Genomic DNA, 23,778 nt, shown 5'->3' with positions numbered 1-23,778 from the left:
GCTATGAAGCTTCTTGCCATTGGGTGCCGAACTTTTTATTGAAAGAATTCGCTGCTGTCAGCAATGGCACGGACTCCACCTTAGTGGTCCTCGCGATAGGCTTAGAAACTTGGAAAACACGGTGCGTTGCATAATGCCGGTTCGTGAAAGTCAGCTTCGCCTCTGTAAAGAATGGCACTCGGTAAAGCTTACGGAAAAGTATTGCAGTGAAGCATAACAAGCGTGGGAAGGGGCTATTGCCACGGGATACAGTATGTATATCTTAATTATACACGCGGGCACCCGGCATTTCTTGTCACAGTACGAGCACAGGTATGCCTAATATGTGTACCGACAGGCCTTCAGAGCGTTTTCGAACGTGCCTGTGGCGGTTTGAGCCCCTAAGGGCAGTTTTTTCGGACATTCTCGCGGCCCCTAGGGAGCTCGAAAAATAGGTCGTGCACTGTGCAACTGATCAAGATGCTTTAAATGGTCCTTGGGGCGAACGAGTGGCGGAAGGCGGACAAGGACAGAAGTGACCTATGCATTGAGGAATAAACGAGAAAGGAAGCTTGTTGCTGCTGTTTTGAAAGAGCTTGAGCTCAAAAAGTAAAGTTTTGGCTGATGCCGAGATGCAGGTGTCCCTCATCCAAACCAAAATAAACCCTTTGAAGCATTGCAACACAACACTCGGGCGTCGTGCGCGGGCTGAGAGTATGTCGGGACTGTTGAAGTTGACTTACGAGCTGTTGAGAGAGAATCTCAATTGTGACAGCGTTCAGGCCTCATCCCAATGAGGTTGCTATCAGTTGATAGAAATAGCTCATATTAGAAAATATTCGCCTTTGTATGCATCTCCTTTTTATTCGTATTTGATAATGTCCGACCCTATTTGCAATTGTTTTCGAAAACACTATTTGCTGTGCATTTTACTAACCCCTGCCTTCTATTCTCTTTTTGAATAACATAAACACTGCTCCTTAGTATTCAAATTAGATGAAGTTGCTTTTTTTTCATGTGCTTACTAGACAGTGACAGCATCAGGCCATATGGTTTCAGCCCGTGTTGATATAAAACGTAGTTCTGCATCACTCAGGGAAATTTGCAATGGCACTCAGGGAAAACCTGGAAAACTCAGGGAATTCGGAAATGTCAACTTGGTAGACACCCTGGTATGTTCTTTTGGCTGTTGTCAGCACACGTAACAGTAGGTAACCATATTTATTTGAATCTAGGCCAATAGTATTTTTGATACATGAGTCACAAAACTCCTTTGTCAGGGTAAGCTTAAGGATTTCATTAGGGGTCGTTGGAACTGGAAAAATTGCATGCTGCAGATGCCAGCGCCAGAAGACAGTACCTGTAGCCATTAATATCCACTGCCACAGCAGCAATGTACTACAGGGATCTGGTGGCTAGAGGAGTAGGTGTGCCGAGCAAGCTTAGGACACCACTTCTCTGCATCATGGCGCAAAGAAGGCGCTGCAGTCAGCAGAATGGTTTGGTGTAGACTCCGCTTATTCGCCATAGGAGATCTGTTTCCTCTAACCATTCTGCTCACCTTTTCGTCGCAGAAGCTTCAACATATATTGGCAACTTGCAAGCGCCAAATAACAGAGACCTATATCTCCTCATTGCACAAACTGACGGCTACAGATGACAGTTTTTCACTCTGCGTGCCTAATTTGTTGCTCACTTTCTGCTGCAATTACCAGACGACATGCGCCGCGGAGAACCATTGTACTCAGCGTAGAGCTGCTTTTGCATCGTAATGCAAAGTGGCGAACTACACTCCAGACGGGCTGGTAGGCACACCTACTCTTTTCGTCAGGATAACAAGGGTGCTATTCTGAACATTGGAGAATTGGAGAAGTCTAATTCTTTTCAGCTCTGTTGGTAAAGGGGGCTGCTGTAGCCTCTCTGATTGGCTCAAAATGTCGCCATTAAACAATTTGACAGTGTGGCAGAATTAGCCAGTATCTAGAAGGGCACCATGATTCACTGTAACAGTATGCTATTCTGACAAGAATGAATGCATCCTGTGCAGGCACAGTCATCTGACAAATTTTCTTTCATTGAGACCGAGCATGCACTGTGCCAGTACAGTGCTGCACAGTCAGCGGGGACAAGTGCATGACTGGCATTGGACATTGGTACTAATGAATGTAATTTGCTCTTTATGGATGTTATCGTTTACTATTACATATCTTGGTTGACTTGTAAGGTTCTTTATTGTTCTTGTTTTTAATTTTCTGACCTGAATTTTGGGAGGGGCGGCTGAGAATCGAGGCCAGCATAGGTTCGAGTAAATCTGATTGCTTCGTAAGAACTTGTGTTGCTGGCACTTTGCAGAGGGTCCCGTGCTGCAGCTCTGCCGTGAGGGCATCTTCCATCACCAGGTGCGGCTGGCATCGGCCTCTATTCGGCTCCTCACGCACCTGGCCATCCATGCGGCTCGTGGTGAGTGCCTTCACATGAGACTATCCCTTTTGAACAAGACCACAACGCCTAGATCCATTAGTCCCATAGGAACATATTGTGGTGCCATATAAAAACAAGGGGTGTGTGAATACTTGAATACTACCGCATCAAATCGAAGAGTAATCAACGATCGAACATTTCGATTCGGGAATCGAATATCTACTATTCGAAATTTTGAATATTCGATATATTTAATGTGAAGACCCGCGCAGTGCCACGGGTCATGTGCATTTATTTATTTATTTATTTCACATACTTTCAAGGCCCGAAGGCGTTACAGAAAGGAGTGGAATAAAAACGAGAAGTAATGCAGTAACAAATACAAACAAAAAGTATGAAGAAAAAATATTAACAAAAGGCATTCTGAGCGGCGGTCTTGAAGTTAGTAGGGTCGGTGATGAGTGCGACCGAGGCGGGAAGGCGATTCCAGTCCGTGCTTGTCCTGGGGATGAATGAGTCACTGTACCGGTTAGTACGGCACAATGGCACCCCGATTTTAAGGCTGTGGTCAGTACGGGCCGAAATATAAGACGGAGGGGCAAGAAGGGTCTCTTTTAAAAGGGGGTTCAAGTGAAAAACTTTGTGAAAAAGGGAGAGATGGGAACATTTGCGGCGTGACGAAAGATCAGGTAAGTTAAGAGTTCGTTTCATTGAAGAAATACTTGCATAGCGAGAATAATTAGATAAGACAAAGCATGCACTGTGGTTTTGAATACTTTCAAGAGCAGAAACTGATGAAGACTGAGTCGGATCCCAAGTGGCTGAAGCATACTCCAATTTGGAGCATCTGAAGCATACTCCAATTGCGGAGCTTCGCATGCTCGATGCCGCCTAAGCGTGTGTTTCACTTTGTTTTCGGCTCAAAAGGCATGCCGAGCGTGCCACAGGCAGGCCGCGCCGGCTGATGCAGCAGTGGTGTTTGTCACTGTGGGTACTGCCCGATGTCGGCCCGATGCAGGGATCGTACACTGCAGCGTCCAAATGCAGAGTGGTGTCACATTGGCTGTGGCCGCCTCCATTGCTAAGAGGTTCGCCTGGGTTGACAGGATCGATTGAAATCATAACACAGTGCATAGAGAGAGAATGGCAACATAACAGTATTTCAAAAAGTGTCAAAGCATGTGTGGAGAGTGGGCCGATTAGCCGCTGATAGGCACACGGATAGTGTTGAATACGCAGTGACGAACTTCACGCCGCTTTGAAGCCATCGCTCCAACCAGCACATGTGATCTCGGGACTGATCACTGATGAGCCACAATATGCAAACACAATATTAGTGACAAGCATTCTGCACTGACTTGTGGCCCATTACCAGGGTAGCCACACGGCCTAGGCCATTGGGCTTAATCAGCACTGCTTCGTCGGGCGTCGGTGAGTAAGATTACTGTTGGGTGCCGAATAGACAGAGATCGCAGCAGCTGCATGACATTCTAAAAGCCGACAAACCGCTTCACAAATGAAAGCTAATTCATGGGATACCAATGAAAGTTTTAAATGGTCGCGATCTTGAGACATGCTGTATGGCAGCCTCTCATTTTCGACACCGTTCATTGGTGCACATTGGCGAACTTGCCGTGACCCTCCAGATTTCTGAATTTTTGACAGATGGCAAATAGCACCGATCCCGACAATGAAATTGCACGGACAGTGCTTGCTCTGTACTGTCAGTGGCGGCTATGCATGGAACAGTGATAGAGTCACGTGATGCATGCTCCTTTCGTCTGTCACGCAGGTTGGCCTTACGATAATCCACCTGCCATCAAGTTAAGGTAGCACTTCTGTATTTTGGAGAAAAACTGGAAAGCAGCACTTTCTATGCAATAAATTAATCATTGCAGCAAGACACAGGTCCACTATTAAACTGAGAACCTCATTGGTATTCAGTATAGCTGAATGTCACTAATTTGTTAGTTCCAGAGGAAGAAGAAAGCACCCTAGAAATTCTGTCAATGCAAAAAATATTTTCCAGACCTTTATATGCTAGAATTGAGCTGTAATCAATGCTGGTATACTAATTGGGTGTTTCCTTTAGTAAGAGTAGGTTGTGGGGATGTGTGACTCTCACGCCTCCTCTGAGATCTAGTTTTCCCGCATAGCTCGTCTCCTGCAGGGCGGCTTCGCCCGCCGTGTGGCCTGGCGCCCGCGGCGGTCGGAGTGGTTGAGGCGCAGTGCGAGAGATGGCGCGAGTGTTGCGCTGCGGCGGGCTTACTTAGGCGCGGGAAAGAAAGGCTCTTCGTCTTCAGCGGCGGACCGGCGAGCGCGACGGACGTGCCGCGCGGGTGCCGATCCATGCTTCTGCGAGACCGTCTCGCATGGCCGCCTTCAAGCGCACCACCGTTCACGTGACCGTACATGCGAACGACCAGGCATTGGGATCCAGCATGGGGCGAAAATATTCGCTCGTTATCCGGTCGCGGTGAGTCGGAGTTCTAGATTTGTCGCGCGCCCATCGGCATGTTTTGTGGATAGCAACTCGGCTAGCAGGCATTGATCTATGAAAGGCGCAATAAATGCCCTTGTGATTGTTTGCACTACTGTGTTGTCGTTCCATTGTCCCAAGAGTATGGAGGAGAACCCCACAAGGTCCATACCATACGTCTACATTTCTGTGTATGTAAATTACTGATAGTTCACTACATTCTTCTTATGCAATAATGGGAGACTTCCGAGCATGTGCAGTAGCATGTTTTCTTGCCCAAAAAATTATAAGCTTTAGATTTTGTGAAAATTTTGAATATTTCATTCAATATGGAGCTTTTTTTCCCTCAATTCAATTCAATATTCAATTCAAAATCTATTCAGTATTCGCACACCCCTAATAAAAACCCATACATTCTCGTATACAGTTGGACCTCTATACTATACAGTAAAAGCTCGTTAATTCGAACCCCAAGGGGTAGCCGCTTCAGTTCGAATTAACGAAAGTTCGAACTAACGAAAGTGAAGGACAGCAACAGTACACTGCGATTTGGAAGCAGTAGGGCATGTCAGAAATTTGGCGTGTCAGAAAGTGATGGCGTGTGCCGCGGGCACACGCCATCTTGAAGTCGAAGCTCTGGGTCCGACTGTGCCACACTACCGATGTCCACCGAAACGAACGTTAGCCGAGGCTTAACACCATCACAATGAATCACGATGGCCGATACTTCCTAAGCTGAAAACAGACGTGCACAACCGATGAAGACTGCCGAGACAAAGACGCTGAACATGTGAAGGTGGCGAAGGCCCTGATTTGTTGGTTCTTGATTGCAAGCGCAGCTGCGACGTACTTGATTCGCTGTGTTACGATGGCGCTTGCCGTGCCATCTCCGCACAACATTAGCAGCTGTACAAGATTTGCAAAGCCTCCGAGATTCGCAACGGGCATGAAGTCTCGGAGGTTACGTAGAACGGAGCGTCGGCAGCCGCCGCTGCCTTCTGGCTGACCCCAGCGTCGGTTAGATTTTTTTCCAATTTTGCCTTCTCTCGCCGTTCTCTCTGTTTCGGAGGCAATACAGCCTTGTGTGTAGGCAGTAGGCGCGTTTCTCTGGCCGTGTGCCAGGCGAGCGTAGTTCGAATTATCCATGAGGGAACCTTCTCGCGTTCGAATTAACGGACTTTTTTATACATACAGTTCTGTGGAGCTTGGCCGGACCAAATCGTACAGTTCGAATTATCCATAAATTCGAATTATTGAAGTTCGAATTAACGAGCTTTCACTGTATAATGCCCACCGATGTAGTGAAGTATGGGTATGAAGAAGTAATCTACAATGTGGTTGTTCATGCTTTAATGGTATCACTCTATGGGCTGACTGTCACCACTGTGCTGTCGACTTCCGCTAATTCAATCCTGACGGGACCGACAAAATCGGTTCGGTTATCTGGTGGGTTGAATTATGTTTCAGTCATAAAAGACACCAAACACACGGCTGATTTATTTGGTAGTTCAGTAAAACCTCGTTTTTATGTTATGAAAGAAAAGACATACTAACCGGGAAAACATACTACTGTATCCAATATAACTTAAGATATTTGACGTACTCGACTGCACTTGACATCTGCGGAACGTGAAGCGTTGTGCAAATCACTGCAGTGCAAGATGTTGGCACACATCGAACTGGTGGGGCTCTGGCAGCTCGAGACGCCTTTTGTTGTTTTCCTATTGCATAGTGTTTTAGGATGGGGATGGGAAGCAAAAACTAATCGAGCTGGTGGACAACGCCAATTGCCTCTGGAGCGAAATGTGCCACTCACATCGCCCTACCTGTAACAGGGAACAGAGGTGCGTTGGGTTATCCCCTACTGAAAGCGTTCAGTACGCTACCAACGTCACTACGGCTTGTGCACTATGGAACACATTGGTGAAGGTGCTTATTGCAATAGGGTTGGTGGCGATAGCTGTGAATTCGGTGTGCCACCACCCGGAAGGAGACTTGCTGGTGCCGGAATAAGAAACAGTGTGCGCGCCAGTGTTTTCACTTGAGATGGGCGAGCAAGTATTGCAGTGAAGCTGCCACTGTAGGTGGCTACTGTTTTCGATCGCTACCAGCTAAATGTTGGTGCCGAAAGATAATGTTTTCCGGTAATGTATGAACCTGTAAAATATAATTGTAACCCTATTGGATCATTCTGTTGTGTGCTTTCTCGTAAATGTTGGTGCCGGGAAATCGTATGTAATGGAAATCATATGTATCAACGAGGTTCCGCTCTATTTAGTCTGATCCTAAAACGTTCCCTAATAGAACACACACCCAAATTTTCTTAGTTTAAAGTAAAAATAAACTTGCGTAAAAGTTGTGTTAGAGCTTCTAAAGAAAGTAGAAATCAAACGCACATTTGATCTTTAGCAAAAAAAAAAAAAACGTAGTATGCCTCTGATTCTGGAAATAAGAAAAACGGCAGGACAGTTGACTTTATCTTCACAGAATGGTAATTTATTTACAATGTATTCCATGCACCATCATTACCCTCATCCAGCACTTTATCGCTGTCTACAAAGACCCATAACATGCCATCCTCCATACTGGCCTTAACATGCATGATATTGTATAGTATTTATTAAGCAACTCCACTATAGTCTTAAATGAGATGGTGGCCCATGCATAGGCTAACCTAGTTGCTAGTTAGTCCTGTGACGTATGCGATTCCTGAGAACATGTAGAACTCATAGCGCAACTTGTTTCTGCTGGCTTAACATGTAGAATAACTTATCATTTGAATTTGCTTTTGCAATCGGGCTAGATCTGGCTTATCATCATGCTGCACAAGAACTCGTTTTGTTGCCATCCATCGTCACCATCTTGTGATGGTAATGGTGATGACGCTAGCTACGGCGCCTCTGATGGTAGGCTGTTGCGAACGTGTTTTTGGTTTTGTATTGTACTGCACTGGCCCAAGTAATTCTCTGACAAATTTTATTGGAAAAAGAAAAGGCGCACATTAGAATTACTGTTAAAGCATCAATATAACGAAGTCAGTAAAATCGTAGCTTTATTTCATTTGATAGAAATCTTGTTATGCTATTGAAATTCAACTTTTTGTGTCAATAAGGACAGCTACCGATGGTTTTTTTGTTAAATGCATGAGGCCATAAGAATTTCTTTGTTATCGGGCAATTGGAAAAAATGAACTTCAATGACCAAAAAAATTTTAAAAACTCATTTCGTTGATTTTGATAGTTGAGAACCAAAGATGTGGCTCCGTGCCATGTTGGCGACATCTTCAGATTGGCAGGACGATGCAACCTGTGAAGCTTTCAAGCCCAACCTGTCCACTTGGCCTCAACAGCTGGTTCTCTACACCCACAGCGGGACGACACTGTCGGCGTTCTGCTATCCACATAGTCCAACCAATGCCACACCAAAATCTGGGGGATTCCACAACTGCCCTTTTTGTCCCCTTCAAAACCTCTTTGAAACCTTGATGTCTGGTAGTGCGTGCCGTGAGATTTAGCAGCTTATGGCCAGCTAAATTGGCCGTTACTGGCAAATGCACTGCTAGACTTCGACAGCCACTCTCTGTCGCGCGGTGCACGACTTGAGAGGTGCTTTTGCAAGCAGTGGCATGCAGTTTAAACATTTTTCCATTTGCAGCTGCGAAAGTTTCTATTTATTGGTTCGGCATTCCTTCACGGTGGCAGCAAAATCTTGTTATATTGTTACGGAAGGTTGAAAGAAGAGAGGAAGAACATCACAGGACGCTAGCTGCTGCGTATTGTTGGTGGTCAGCCATCTTAACTGCTCTGACTTATTTTGTATATATATTGTAAATACCATTTTTTATACTCCCAACATCCCCGTAACAATATTGTAAATGTGTATTAATCAGGAATGGAAGTGCTGTGCCAACCTGTGGCAATACGTTAACTTCGAATGAAGTTGCCAAATTTAGCAGGATGTGCATTCAGTGGCAACCAGACAGCCCTTAGACATGAGTTGGATAGCGATTAGACCTGCCATCCAAGCCTAAGCAATCTGCTTCAACTTTGGCACCTTTGGAGTGTGGGTGTACTCGTTGGCATAATTGTAACTAGGCCACGAGAAAAATAAAAACCGGTTTGTGTTGTACAATGCATTATGAATGTTTTGTAAAGGTGTTATGCATTTGCATTTAGGCGAACCAGCTAAAGACGAGTTGAACTGGCATTCATTTCATGGGGCAGTTGAGAAGGAAAGCTGCACTGAATAAATAAGGTGGCCCACTCTGCCCACCATGTAGCTCATCAGTTTCCTTATGCATTTTAACACTCAATTTTGCACCCTATTGGTACATCTGCATCGATTAATAGGCGTACGCTGTGTGGGTGATGTTATATATCTATTTCACACATTCACAGCATCCTTGGTTACCGGGATGATAGTGCGGCACGCGGACAGACGTTCTGCTTGCTTTCGTGAAACTTCTTGGTCATATATATTCAATGGTAACCACAACGGTCACTCAGATTTGCACGTACGCTACACTATTTTCCGCCAAGCCACACCACACAAAATCAGGCTCTTACCACTGTAGAGCGCAAGCCAAGGATGTAAAGTTTCATATTTAGTCGACCTTGGCAGCCAAATTGTGATCGCAACTAAACATTTGGTGAAACCGCAGACTTCTGGAATCACGTTGCGGCAACGGTGTTAATGCGGCGACTTGTACATATGAAGTCCGACAATTTTAATGAACAATCGTTCAGTGCACGATATAAGTATTGGTTACCATTTTATATTGGCTTTACGGTACCCATTGCAGAACCACAAATAGGCCCGAATAATCGAGCTTTTTAAAATATTGGCTGACGAGGGAGCCCAGAAAGCCAGTGAACATTTTTATCTCTTCACTGTTTTCAAAAATAAGTTTGAGCTTTTTCTCGGCTAGCGATGTGAAATATTGGCAAACATATTTCACTTTGCGTTTATTCTGAGGTATTCTGCTATCTTAGCTGAAGGTTGCCAAGAATTAAGAAGTACCTGAGAGTACTAGGGGAACAGCATTTACTCTATCTTGATGTGTGTTGTTCATGGTGGCCACTGTGAATATTTCTCATTCACTGTGCACGAATACATTTAATTAGCTAAATTTATAAATTTACCTAATCAATGAGATGTCAGTGAAAATGTTGTGGATGACGCTGACAAATGACTGTTAACAGCATTTAAAATAACCTAGGATTCATGAAGTCTTTCCTGACTAGAAATAAAGCCCGTGAAATAAATCAATAAAAAAAGGTTTGGCAGCATGTTACGCTCCTGTAACACGTGAAGGCGAAAGCCTACTGCACACTTGGTAACGCATTGTCTCACATAGTCGCGTGGCTGCTTTCGCAGTTTGGCTTCTCTGACCAGTCTTTGACGCTTAGGTGTGGCTTCGCACGCTCGTAAGCCAACAACGTTTCTCTTCGACTTTACGTTGCATCCTCTCAGCAGGGAGTTGAAACATATGCTATTCTGTGTGTTGTAAGGCTGATTTCAATGAATGTATGCACTGTTCACTTCACTTTGTTGAGTGCTTGTAGCCTCAGCCTTATGGGAGAATGAGCTGTTGCATTTTTTGCTTGCTTGCTTGCTTTTGGTACCATTGGGCCGGACAACACATTTTTCGTTTCAAGGCCATTGGGCTGTGACTTTTCTAGGCCAAACTGCTGTGACCCTGACAATGTTTCTGTGCACCACAGATTGCATCAATCTTTACACAAACCTCGTCAAATAGGAGCACTGGGAATGAGCAGCTGTGCTTTTTTCTCGCTACGTCAGCAGTTTTCGGCGCGCATCTTTGATCCCTACCGAATGTAAAGTAGTGAGATCTTGTAACGGTTCAGTTTCTTAACCGTGACCAGGTTCGCACATTCATAATATTGTCACAGCCTAGTAGGAGACGGGAAAGCCGGTGTCGAGGGCGTGTAAAAGCATTTTATCAGCGCAGTCAACGCGACGTTGTTGTCGTCTCTGTTTTTCTACTCGTGTGCTACTTCAGCATCGTTTTCATCGCCTGGCACATACCTGCGGCGACCATAGAGGATGTGGCATTTGCCCCTCCTTTGAAAAGGAGGCATCGTCCTGATGCACCAATGTCCGAAGGCTGTGCACAGACAGTGCAAAGTTGAGGTCATGAGGAAAAGTATGGCTTCATACGAAGCACGTGCACAACCTCGGGCAGATGCCGCTGGCATTTGGAGCAGTTATGGTTGTGGGGGACCACTTCATAATTCACATCGCTGATATGGCGCAGAACTGTATACGGGCCAAAGTATCTTCACAGGAGCTTCTCAGACAGCCCCCGCCGACGAATCGGAGTCCAGACCCACACCTGGTCAGCGACGTTGTATGTGACGGGTCTTTGCCGAAGATTGTAGTGTCGGGCATCGTATTCCTGTTGTTCTTGGATTCGGGAACGCGCAAGCTGCCTGGCTTCCTCTGTGCGTTACGTAAACTCCTCGGCACCAGTCTCGTCGTCACCACACTCGTGTGGCAGCATTGCGTCCAACATGGTTGTCACTTCCTGGCCGTAAATGAGGTTGAAAGGCATGACGTGTGTTGTCTCTTGGCGCGCCGTATTATATGCAAATGTAATGTATGGTAAAATCTCGTCCCAGTTCTTGTGGTCGACTTCGATGTACATACTCATCATGTCTGCCAGAGTCTTATTCAAACGTTCTGTCAGCCCATTAGTTTGGGGATGATAAGCCGTGGCCTTTCAGTGATTGGTACCACTTAATCGCAAAACAGTGTCCAGAAGTGCAGCCGTGAATGCAGATCCTATGTCTGTTATAACCACTGCGAGAGCACCATGCCTTAGGACGATGGCTTCTATGAAAAATCGCACTGCTTCGGCTGCTGTTCCACGTTGAATAGCACCTGTTTCAGCGTATCCAGTAAGGTAATCTGTGACGACGATTATCCATCTATTTCCGGCAGTAGACAGTGGAAACGGACCTAAAAGGTCCATGCCAATTTGTTCGAACGGCGCTTGCGGTATCTGAACAGGATGCAGCAGTCCAGCTGGCTTTCCGGGTAGGGCTTTGAGGCGCTGGCAATCTAGGCATGTCTGTATGTAACGTTTCACGATCGACGCAAGTCTTGGCCAATAGTACTTTAGCCTAATTCTTGCCAATGTGCGGGTGTAACCCAAGTGACCAGTGGTCGGCTCGTTGTGACAGGCATGTAGGACTTCATCGCGAAGAGATGCGGGAATGACGAGTAAGTAGCTGCTGCCACTAGGTGAAAAGTTCTTTTTATAGAGAACGTCGTGGCGCAAGCAAAACGAAGACAGCCTTCTCGCAAATAACCTCTGCACGCTGCTTATTTTTCCCTCCAAGTAATCGAAAAGAGGAACCAGTTCTGCGTCCTTATGTTGGTGGCGTGAAACGGCGACAGCATCTAGCACGCCTAGAAAAGCCGCGTCATCATCGTCGTGCACTGCAGTATCAACAGGAGACCGAGAAAGGCAGTCGGCATCAGTGTGTCGTTTCCCTTATCTGTAGGCAACCGTGAAGTCGAACTCTTGGAGCCGAAGACTCCAGCGCGTAAGCCGACCAGCTGGATCTTTTAAATTAGCCAGCCAGCAAAGTGCATGATGATCAATGACAACGGTGAAACACCGACCATACAAATATGGCCGAAATTTCAGGACGGCCCACACCAGGGCGAGGCATTCTTTTTCTGTAGTGGAATAGTTAGCCTCCGTCCTTGATAGCGTCCTACTGGCGTAAGCAATCACTCTTTTGGTGCCATCCTGCCGCTGTACAAGCACTGCGCCAAGGCTGACATTACTAGCGTCGGTATGAAGGATTGTAGGAGCGTCGTCATCAAAGTGTGCGAGCACGGGAGGCGTCTGCAGCCGTTGCCGTAGGTCGTGACATGCCTGTTGCTGGTCTTCGCCCCACACGAAGGGGACATCTTCTCTGGTGAGATGTGTTAATGGTCATGCAATGCACGAAAATTCCGCAATAAAGTGTCGGTAGGAGGCGCAAAGGCCCAGAAAATGTCGCACGGCCTTTTTATCTGATGGCATTGGGAAATTAGCAACGGCAGAGATTTTGTCAGGGTCAGGTCGGACACCTTCACGACTAATAACGTGACCGAGAAATTGAGGTTCTTCAAAGCCAAAATGGCACTTTTCAGGTTTTAAAGTTAGACCAGCTGAGCGCATTGCTTCAAAGACCATCTTTAGTCTCCGTAAGTGTTCCTCGAATGTGACGGAGAAAACAATCACGTCGTCTAGGTACACCAGACAGGTTTGCCATTTGAGGCCTGAGAGTACCGCGTCCATTAGTCGTTGAAACATTGCCGGCGCAGAACACAAACCGAAGGGGAGCACCTGAAATTCATAAAGCCCGTCGGGCGTCACGAAAGCGGTCTTCTCACGGTCTCTCTCATCAACTTCTATTTGCCAGTAGCCGCTTTTTAAGTCCATCGACGGAAAGTAACGTGCGTTTCGTAGCCTGTCCAGTGAATTGTCGATACGCGGAAATGGATAAACGTCTTTCTTTGTGATGTGGTTGAGTTTTCGATAGTCGACGCAGAAGTGCAGGCTACCGTCCTTCTATTTCACCAATATGACAGGCGATGCCCAAGGACTCTTAGATGGCCGAATAACGCCGTCCTCAAGCATTGTCTTCACTTGGGTTTGTATTACCTCGCGCTCTTTCGGTGCTACACGATAAGGATTCTGCCGAATTGGTCTGGCGTTGGCTTCGGTGATAATACGGTGCTTAGTGATGTTGATGAGAAGCAGCTCTTAAACTCATCGATGAGCTCAAGAAGGCTGTTGCGTTCGACGGGTGACAAGGTGGGACTGATGTCAACCACAGGGGCAGGCATAGCCACGGTGGACGTCGCGTGCTCCACTGAGAGGCAGTCTTGTACTGAGGTAAATTCGTCGAAGTAAGCAACAGCCGTGCCTTCAACAACGTGTCGACGTTCCCTGGTAAAATTCGTCAGCAGGAGTTCGGAATGTCCGTCGTGTACGTTAATTACGGCCCTGGCGACGGAAGCACCTTGACTCAATACCAGTGCGTCGATGTGTTCGGCGACGCCAGTCCCGGTGTTCAAGTTGTCGTAGATAACAGGTACAAGGGAACAGCTTCGTGGCGGAAGCGTGACATCGTCATCAGCGATACGTAAATGGGGTCGCTGGTGTTCCGCGGGGTCGACGTCATCTGAGCTCATAGCAAATGTGACGACGAGGTCATGGACATTAATCACTGCACCGTACTCTCTCAAGAAATCCATCCCCGATATAAGTTCCTTGCAGCACTCAAAGGGAATGATGAGGGTGGCGACGAAGGTTGCACCAGCGATTACTATTCTGGCTGTGCATTTTCCAATAGGCGTCATCAACTGGCCGCCGGCAGTTCTGATGTTGGGCCCAGTCCATGGTGTCTTCACTTTTCTCAGCCTGTCAGCCAGTTTTTGACTTATTATGGAAAAATGGGAACCAGTATCGACGAGAGCGGCCACTTGGTGGCCATCAATGCAAACGACAAGATCGGTGCTGACAGCGTTGGTTACAGGGGGTGTGGCTGGAGTCGTCGGAGCTTTAATGTTGCAACCTCACCCCCCGGAGGTCGCTGCCTCTAGTTTCCCCAGCTCGGGCTAGGAGACCTGCCCCTAGAGGCGTCAGGAAAATCGCGACGGGTCGGTGGGGCGTAACGAGCCGGAGAAGGGGAACGTGATCGAGGCGTCGCTGAGCCTTCTGGCCAAAAGTTTGTAGTATTTTCGTCGCAGGTACATGCAGCATCAAACACAGGGTAATTGCAGTTGGGAAACCTTGGATACCCTGCTGCGCAATAGTGGCAGGCGCGGTAAACATGTCCTGCTTCGCCGCAACGAAAGCATGGTGGCCGGTGGTCAGCGGTGTGCCACAAATCGGTCTTTCGAAGCAGGTAGACGGCAGGGGATTCGCCGTAAGATCGAGGCACAGCGATCGGCTGGCGGCGATATGGCATAGCTGGTGGCGGCGGCTGTGACTGTCGAAAATAGGGCGTCGGGGGCGGCGGTGATGGCTGCGTCAGAGTAGTTGACGGTGTCAGCAGCATCGAAGCGGCGGGAGGTGGACGACAGACAGCTTCCGCGTAGGTTAATCGTCGCAGCACCACCTGCTGGTCTGGCGTTCGAGGAAGAGGAAGTTCGACGAAACGGCCTGTCGAACTTCCTCTTGAACGATATCAGTGACAGAAGCCACCGCTGGTGCCATAGGAGAAATCCTGAGCTGCCGGATCTCCTCTCGCACAATCTCTCGGATGACTTCACGCAGAGACGTGCCGCAGCTCTCAGATAGAATTGAAGCATTCACTGGCGAGTTCGTGCGATCATATTGGCGGTACCATTGCTGTAGTGCCCGTTCTATAGTGGTAGCCTCCTTAGTGAATTCGGCCGCTGTCGTCGGTGGGTTCCTCATGAGTCCAGCAAACAGTTGCTCCTTCACTCCGTGCAAGAGGTAGTGTAACTTCTTTTCTTCGGCCATCTCAGGGTCTGCTCTGCGGAAAAGGCGGGTCATATCTTCTGCAAACATGGCAACGCTCTCATTTGGTTTTTGAATACGGGACTCGAGCAGGGGCTGCGCATTGTCTCTTCTGTCGCTACTAGTGAATATGTCTAGCAGCTGGGTGCAGAAGGCATTCCATGTGGTCAAACTTTTCGCCCGGTTCACAAACCACGTCCGCACGCTGTCTTGAAGTGCGAAATAGACATTAGCCAGCTTTTGCTGGGAGCCCCAGTCATTGTAACTGGCGACATGCTCAAATTGCTCCAGCCAATCTTGGGCATCTTCAAAAGCGTCACCATGGGAACTTTCTGGGATCTTAGGATTCTGTAGCGTCACCTGCGATGGAATTGCAGTAGCCATGGCTGAAGTAGGTAGACGCATTCCTGCAGGGTCCTGCAAAGGGTTGAACTCAGGCACCAGGCCTAGCAGGCGGTGACTGTACCGGTGAACAGGAGTTTCGACGAACACAGGTGATTCCGTGTTCGATGTATGGCTCCGCGAAGGGGTGCCGAGCATGAGGCAATCCTACCCAGCACCTCCACCAGTGTCACAGCCTAGTAGGAGACGGGAAAGCCGGTGTCAAGGACGTGTAAAAGCACTTTTATGAGCGCAGTCAACGCGACGTCTTTGTCGTCTCTGTTTTTCTACTCGCTCGCTAGTTCAGCGTCGTTTTCATCGCCTGGCACATACCCGCGGCGACCATAGAGGATGTGGCAATATACACAATGCACTAATGACGATGTTTACATCTGAGGTTACTTATATTACTGGTATGGGCGCACATTGTCACGTGGACATAAAAAAAAAATCGCAAGCTTTTTCATCTTTTTTTTTTTTGTCAGATTAAAGGACCACACAAGACCTAGGTTGCTATATACACTGTTATTGGTCATTTTTCAGCATATTCCACAACCTTTGCTTTAGAACCACATTGAATAAGTAAGGAAATAAATGTTAGTTCTTTAAAATTAAGTATTAGATGCACTCGACCAGCATTGAAACAAGCTTGTCGGCATGGAGTGGGTGCTGTTCATGTAAAGCCCTAGATTGTGTCTCCGTGGCCACATTTAGTTGGCACATCCTGTATGTAATGTAATCATGGTTTCTGAGATGCCTGTGCGGGCTTCCGTTGTAGCTCAATGCTACAGCCAGCTGGATGGCAATTTTTCCGTCATAAATTTTCCTTCCACAGAACGGATCTGCCGTAACCTAATAGTGTTCTGTAAAGCCAAATAAGGAACACGTTTTCTTCATATGCCTATATTTCTTTCCTATTGGCGTTTACCAACTGCTCCAAAATGTGTATTTACTGCTCCAAAACGTACAATTCATGTTCCGAAGCTGCTGCGAAGTTCCAAATTTGCTGTTCCCAGAGCAGCTCCAAAACTTCCGTGGCTTCTTCCATCCCAGATAAACACACTTTCTCATATTGAAGTTCAATATACATGGTGGTCTATTGACAAGAAGTTATAAAGATATAAAGACTTTGTTAAATTGGGAAGTTTGTTATGTTGAAGTTTGTTGCAATGCATTGTGACCTACCATGTTTGCTTTAAGATCTTCCTGGGGCAGGCCGAAGAATGGTGTTTTTGAAAGGAGATGACATGTGTTTGACACCTTCACTGTACCTCAAGTGCCGCCAAGATGCTATTGGAGTCACTACTGTAATTACCGTTAGGGTCGGCCGCATGCGTGATGACCAGCCAAGTTTCAGTAATCTGGCAAAGGTGAATTTAAGGATCAAAATACCAGAAGTTTGGTCCCATCGTCAGGTGCCGGACGGGATCTTCGGTCAGGAGAGCATTACCCAATAAATCAATTTAACTGAGTCGAATTAACTAAGTCTACTGTAGTTTGGTAGTATTTTTGGTTCACCTAATTTACTGCCACATGCTCACACCCAATTCTGCCACATGCTCACACCCACACCCACGCTTGTGCACTTCATAATCTGCCTACACGCTTGTTTCATTTAAAGTTATGGTCATTGGAAAAAGCAATTTCTGTCCAGTTTCTTATCACTTTAGGGGTTGCTAGAAATGCTAGCTCGCATTGCTCTTGCGTAGGCGTGCGAATGCTTTGTTTACAGGTGAGCGCACGCAAACCGGTAATGCAGCCGCCCTGCATCTCTGTTTGCAAGACATGCAAGAACTGATTGAATATTCCTATCTAACGATTGATTACTTCAAGTTTTTCGCTCGCTTTGTTTTTCTAATTGGTGCGCACCACTCAGTGTGCTTGTGGCTGCTCACATGGCATGCCTCGCATTTTGCTTGCTATGGCCGCGTGTCCTGGGGCTGTATGCTCTAATGATCCACTTCATTTTCCATTTTATGAGCCTTAGTCGTTCATTCGGCCTTCACCACCGTCCTTGGTGGGATCGCCTCCTTGGTGCAGCATATGCTGAAAATGCGAAATGAAACGGAACGTTTCAAAATAAGGGCACTAGTTGTGCCAACCTTGTTTAAAACATAAGAACAAGTTGAGTGAATTTTGTGAAAAAACATTTGTAAAAAGTTAACTCTACTGGTTTATTTATGTATTCAGCAATAAATCGTCAATGAAACTGCTCACATCAAAAAAAAAAAATCTTGCTTCATTGCATCTAAAAAATTATTTGTATGTTTTTCCCCAAATAAGTCACTTTCAGGAATCTAAACCTGCGATAAAAATGTGACCCTGGGTTTAGTAGATCATATTGTGACCCTCAAAGGGTTAACAGAGAATGCCATTTTTTTCATGTCAGCAGTTCCAGGCAGCTAGCCGAGGACCCATTTTACTGCATTTAATTCACCGTGCTCGCATATAGATGATTGTGACCACCGGTGTGTGAGCTGTGAGTCTGTGTGATTCGTGCAGAGGACCTGCTGGATCTCATGCCAGAGGTGTCGAGTGCCATTGAGACCCTCCTGATGATCCTGTGCACCCAGGAGTCTGACAGTGATGACGCTAGCCAGGCTCTCAAGGTGGGTGCTGGGAGCAGTGTTTAGCGATCATCTTTGGGTACCCACCAGCTCTGTCCTTGTCGTGTTGAGGCACTTGAAGTGTTTAAAGCGTAATTTAATGCCTGTCTTAAAGGTATCTGACGGGCCTTGTAGTTTAGGGTTAACTAATGTGTGCGAGTTGGCCACACTGTGTGACGAGGAAGGAAGGTCTGTGATGTGTTTCGCCTACAAGTGACATGGCCTTTGCTTGCATCTCCCGTTGTGCAGCAGCAGTATGGTTAGGCACGGCTGTCTGGCCTCGGTGCTATTCCAAGTGGGCAAAAATTATGGAGTGGATTGCATAAAGTTCTGCATGAAGCTTGTTGGTAGCCAAGCAGAAGCAATTCAGAGCCCAAACTCCATTTGGAGATGACTGTGTAACCACGAATCGGATAAAAACGTGGTGAAATGGGAAATTAAGTGGAGATGCAGCAGTGAAATGGCTCAATTTATTAATTTTTCATTTATCTGGCAAAATATCAAAAAAAAATATGCAGCAGAGTTTGGGAAAATTGGACTTTCTTACTGTGTTGTTTATTGCACGGCCAGAGGAACCAACGCGGCTTTCCTTTAATGCAGCATCGCCATCTTGGTATCGCCGTGAACACGAGATACCGATCGGAGATTCAGATAGTTGCAGCCCTGTATGTTTCTATGCAGAAATAAAAGCAACAAAATTGAGTGCAGAAGGGGAAAACTGGTGTCGCATTCATTCCCGCAAACATGAGTGCTCCTGTACTCGTGTGTTTACAAGTTTGCAGCTATCATCGCTTCCGGATGGGGAAATACCTGAGCCATAGCACTCACTTCAGACTAAAAGTGGTTGAGTTTGCCGAAGAAGATCAAAAAACAAAGGCTGGTGGAAAGTTCGCACTTGATGAAAAATGTGTATGGCGGTGTTCTCGCGAAGATTTGAAAAAACAAATCTATGAAGGTGCGCTTTCAGATCATGTTCCCGGAGATAGAAGACGCTCTTCTCGAGTACACGACGTAGACACGGAACAATGCCTATGCAGTTCTTCAAAGATACTGTGCATGAAAGCACCCGACATAGCAGGAAGCAAGGAGATTCCGGCTACTGTGTAAAGACAGATTGAGAGAGCCTGTCTCTCCGCCGTCACACAACGATGTGTTCAAAGTCTGCCCGAGGAGTACATAGAAAAGCTGATCTCATTTCAGGAATTCTTTATCAAGAAGCACAGAGAGCATGAGTACCCACTCAGATTGGTAATGCTGATGAAACCCTGGTTTGGCTTGACACACCCAAGAATGTGCATGTGCATAAACTGCTGCCTTATGTTGTCCTTAAAAGAAAAAAAAATTCGCCATAAGCCATCTGATGATGGCTGTCGGTAGTAAGGCATTTAGCATTGGATCAATAAAGGGACACAGTGTGTTGTCATAGTTGAACTGAGTTAGGTACTAGGCACGTACCGTAGCGGGATTCCCCTTTCGCACATCTCTAAAAATGCTCAATGACATTTAGCATCGCCACTGCGAAGCCTGCATGTTGCTTCCAAAATGCACTGTGCGCCGGTGCGTGCGTATGCAGAGAAACGCTTCATGTGTCAACTGGGCCACTGTCTGGTGTTTATTTCCGGACACGCTGCACCATCTGGTAGCACTGCCAAAAAGTTTGTGTGTGGCCTCTGAGGCGAGAAGCGTGACACGGTGGTGCGTGCAAACGCTGAGAATTGTTCCCTCTCTTGCGCACATTGAATGGCACATACTGAACGACCCGAGTTGGTGAGAGGTTCATTGGTGATCATCGCATAACCAGTACATTCGTGGCGAACCTCGCTAAGGTCTTGGCATGAAATGCGTTCATTGAAAGTGACATATTCCCAGTGAATTTATGGCGCAGCCTGCTAATGTGCCGGGTTGCTGTCCTTGGGGAACTCTTGGGGCTTTGGTTTGATACTGCTGAGCAGGGGAGAAACATAAAAAAAGCCTGAACCACCCCTCGGGCTTGGTGAAAAATCATACGTTGTTGTGAACATCTCAGCTAAGTTTTGCTGTTATACACGACACGTAGAGCTCGCAAGCGGAGTACGAAGTCGCCTTTCTCTAAATGCTCTCTTTTAAACAGAAGCCTGCTAGCGTTCTGGATGCTTGATTTGGTACTAAAGCTGATTCCCATCTGCTGCTGTCATTAATAAGGGTGTTTGGATCAGTGTGCTTCTTCCTAGTGTTGCTGTGTACATTTAATGACAATGTTCAGTAAACAGGCTGAAGTAAGAGAAAATGTGCTTTTGAATATCGATAATAATTATGTACTTCCAGAAGAAGCCGACTATCGTGTGCTCACATGCGCTCGGCCATGGCTGCCTGTGTAGAAATTATATTTTGGCCACCTTGCATCGGTGTCGTAGCTGGTGGGTCTCGCTAATTTCGACTAGTTTTGAACGCCCAACTAGCCTCAAACAATGCGAAATTTAATATTAGACCACATGCACGCTTGCCAGTGCAAGCTCACTTTCAAAGTTGTGCCAGTTGGTTGTGGCTACTATCCATCGGTGAAGCTGGTGAAGGACAAAGCCAGTCCGCACCACGTAACGTGGTCAGACTTTAGCATCTCCATGTGAGCATGCACTCAAGCCCTGTTGTGCACAAAGTAAATGCTGTTTGTACGCACTACACTTGCATGCAGCTGTGATCTACGCAGCGTAGATACCACGGCCACCATGGTGAGCTGCCATGTGTCCATTGTTTAAGCGCCCTGTGGCTTGCTGAGGACAGCCGCATTTGGCTTACATTTGGTGCCTCATACGCTCCAAAATAGGAAGTGATGGCGTCAATGTTAGCATCCAAAAGCAAATTTGAACTGCGCGCGTTGTGGGCATGCACTGCTCCGTCGTAGCCTTCGCAGTGCAAGGCATTGAAGAAGGCATTTGATTGTCAATAACTCCGCTTATGCTGAACCCATTGAAGTACTTTTTGTGGCGAAGTATTTCATAATCACAATTTTTAACTGCAAGTGCATTTCTCCTCTTCGGTGAAAAGTGGTCCAGGGCCCCCTTAAGAGATCTCTTCTTCATTGTAGAGTGGCACATTCCCAGTGACCCAAGTTGGCATCAAAGAGGTTCCTTTTAGTACAGCACAGAATGAGTGGCACATATGCAGCGCTGCAAGTCGGCGTCATAGAGTTCCTTCGAACAGTGGTACCTAACGAGTTTTGCCTCTAGAGTGACCCATGCTGGCACGAAAGAGGTTCGTTGAAGAGCAGCACGCATGTTCACACTGCCACATACTCAGCTATCCCAGTTGGTGCAAAGGTTGGTTTCGAACCGTGTTCCCTGAGCACAGTAGCTCGATGCACTACCCATTCGAGCACTGACTATCTAGTGACCCAGGTATCCATAAGAACGGTTAGATAGAAACATACATAGACACATTAGTACATACATAGCCCCTGACAAGTCTGTGAACTACTCTCAGAATGTGAACACATAAAAATGCACCAGAGGAACTCGGCTGCTGCATGATGCTTTTCTGGGTGCATGCACCAGTGCGCCGTGCATTTCGGAGGCCTCGCACAGGCTTTGTGGCGGCAGCGCTTGATGGCGCAGATGGGAAGCCTGAGAGAGGAGTCCCGCTGCAGTACACGCCTCATACTTAAGGTGTTTTGATGGTGGCAAGACATTATGTCGCTAGATTACTTCAGTGCTAACTGCGTTACCGTTGGCAGCCATCGCAATATGGGTTCTGACGAATTTTTGTCTGTGGTGATGAATGAGCAAACTGACAAAATGAAAACAAGCGTTTTATGGTTAACTGTTTTGCAAAGTCTTTCATTGCGATGACAATTATACAGGCACTTTAACCACACGCATGGTGTTGACACCATGTTCCGAATGTATACAGTTGAACCTCCACATAACAAATTTCAATATAACAAAATTCTCCATGTGGTGAAGTATCTAACTTTCAGAACACCTTGTACTTGGATCTCAATATAATGAAGTGCGTTTATACACTACTTCAGTGTAATTAAATTTCACTCCTGCCATGAAGGAATATCAGGCAATAAATGGAAACTGCCGCAGACACAGCTCGTCAAATGGTTGAATTACATACTGCTGCTTTTGAATGCATTGAATGCATCTGTTGAATCATGCGCCGCGAACCCACTTCTTTTTCTTTTTTTCAAAGAAAGAGGTTAATCAATGTTTCCAATTATGTGGAAGTTTGATTACAGTACACAAACGAAGGTTACTCTTTACAGTGATCATTGTAGTCTGGTAGATACGGTGTTGAACTGTGTCACCCTAATGGTGCCTTCCTTGTGCAGGGTTGCCTCCGGTGCATCGTGCTACTGTGCGATGCAGACCCAGACCTCTGCAGCCAGTTTGTGGACGTGCTGGGCTCCTTCCTCTCTTTCTGGTCAGGTCAGTCTTGGCTCACATCACGGAATTTGTTGTCAATTTATATTACGTTCTCCGAACACAACTTTCCACATGCACGTAGTCACTCTGGTGTTTCCAGAACTCAAGTATTGAAGGCTAGGCAAGTTGTTGTAGTTGCCTTCTTTAAACCTGCATTGTTAAATGCGGTGTCGTGTGTCACAGATTTCGGGGCCATGCGGATGCCACGAGAGATGGAGTTGGGAGAGTTAGAGCAGCACAGCAAACAGATTTTAATTACCCCAAACTCAAAATAAAACTCGTGTAAACTGCAACACCATGCAGAGATACCAGCACCTGTGCCACCTACTTAACAGTGACTAAACATGTCCTTATTGTCAGCCACATCAGTCCTTCGCGCTTTATACGCGAAAGTCAAGCAACCCTAGCCTATGGCTGCGCACTAACGGAAAGGAGCATTCTTACAGACTTTTGTCGTCGCACGTATCCTTTGTGTCCTATGCATGTCAGATCTTCATAATAGTCGGTGTTCTCGCTGATGCCGTAAAAGTGGCGGCCTTGGTGTTGGCAGCTGAACTCATCCGTCTCCATTGGTGACGTGGCACCCCGACCTCACCGGTTAGGCTTAACTCTTGGTTCCGCCGCTACTTCATGTGCCAACAAGACGCCCCGGGGACTATCGTACGTGCTGGTCTGCCTCTGAAGGGGGATGCTTCCTGGAGTGCCCGGCACTGCCGTAAGAGGCTGCAACAGGTCCAAGGAGCCTCGCTCGAACGTCGCTGAGGTCGACGGCCACACCCTGGACCGCCAGCGTCACGGACTTGACCGAACATCCATGGCTCGCGTCGCCAGTGCGATGTTGATGCTACAACCTTCTTGGTCCAGAGCCACGTCGATATTGCCAGCTCGGTGCCGCTTCTCTCCTGATCACAGCTCGGGTCACGCACCTTGAGGGCTCGTGCCGTTTGGACCGATCCGTGCACATCTTCGTCTTCCTTTTTTTTTTGTGCTGCATGC

At 46.8% G+C, this 23,778-nt stretch overlaps 1 protein-coding gene across 1 annotated transcript in view; it reads left to right on the top strand.

Annotated features, from left to right (window-relative positions):
• The window catches only part of defl (Integrator complex subunit 7), a 136,586-nt gene that overhangs the window by 47,823 nt on the left and 64,985 nt on the right, over positions 1 to 23,778 (top strand). The window contains exons 7-9 of the mRNA XM_070523139.1: positions 2,332 to 2,439; positions 18,273 to 18,379; positions 22,689 to 22,785. Coding sequence (XP_070379240.1) covers positions 2,332 to 2,439; positions 18,273 to 18,379; positions 22,689 to 22,785 — 312 coding nt within the window. The remainder of the gene's footprint in view (positions 1 to 2,331; positions 2,440 to 18,272; positions 18,380 to 22,688; positions 22,786 to 23,778) is intronic.

Source organism: Dermacentor albipictus, chromosome 8 (assembly GCF_038994185.2).
Source record: "Dermacentor albipictus isolate Rhodes 1998 colony chromosome 8, USDA_Dalb.pri_finalv2, whole genome shotgun sequence".
NCBI classification, from domain to species: domain Eukaryota; kingdom Metazoa; phylum Arthropoda; class Arachnida; order Ixodida; family Ixodidae; genus Dermacentor; species Dermacentor albipictus.
Note: the sequence above shows the minus strand (reverse complement) of the source record. Positions and strands in the feature narration are given on the sequence as shown.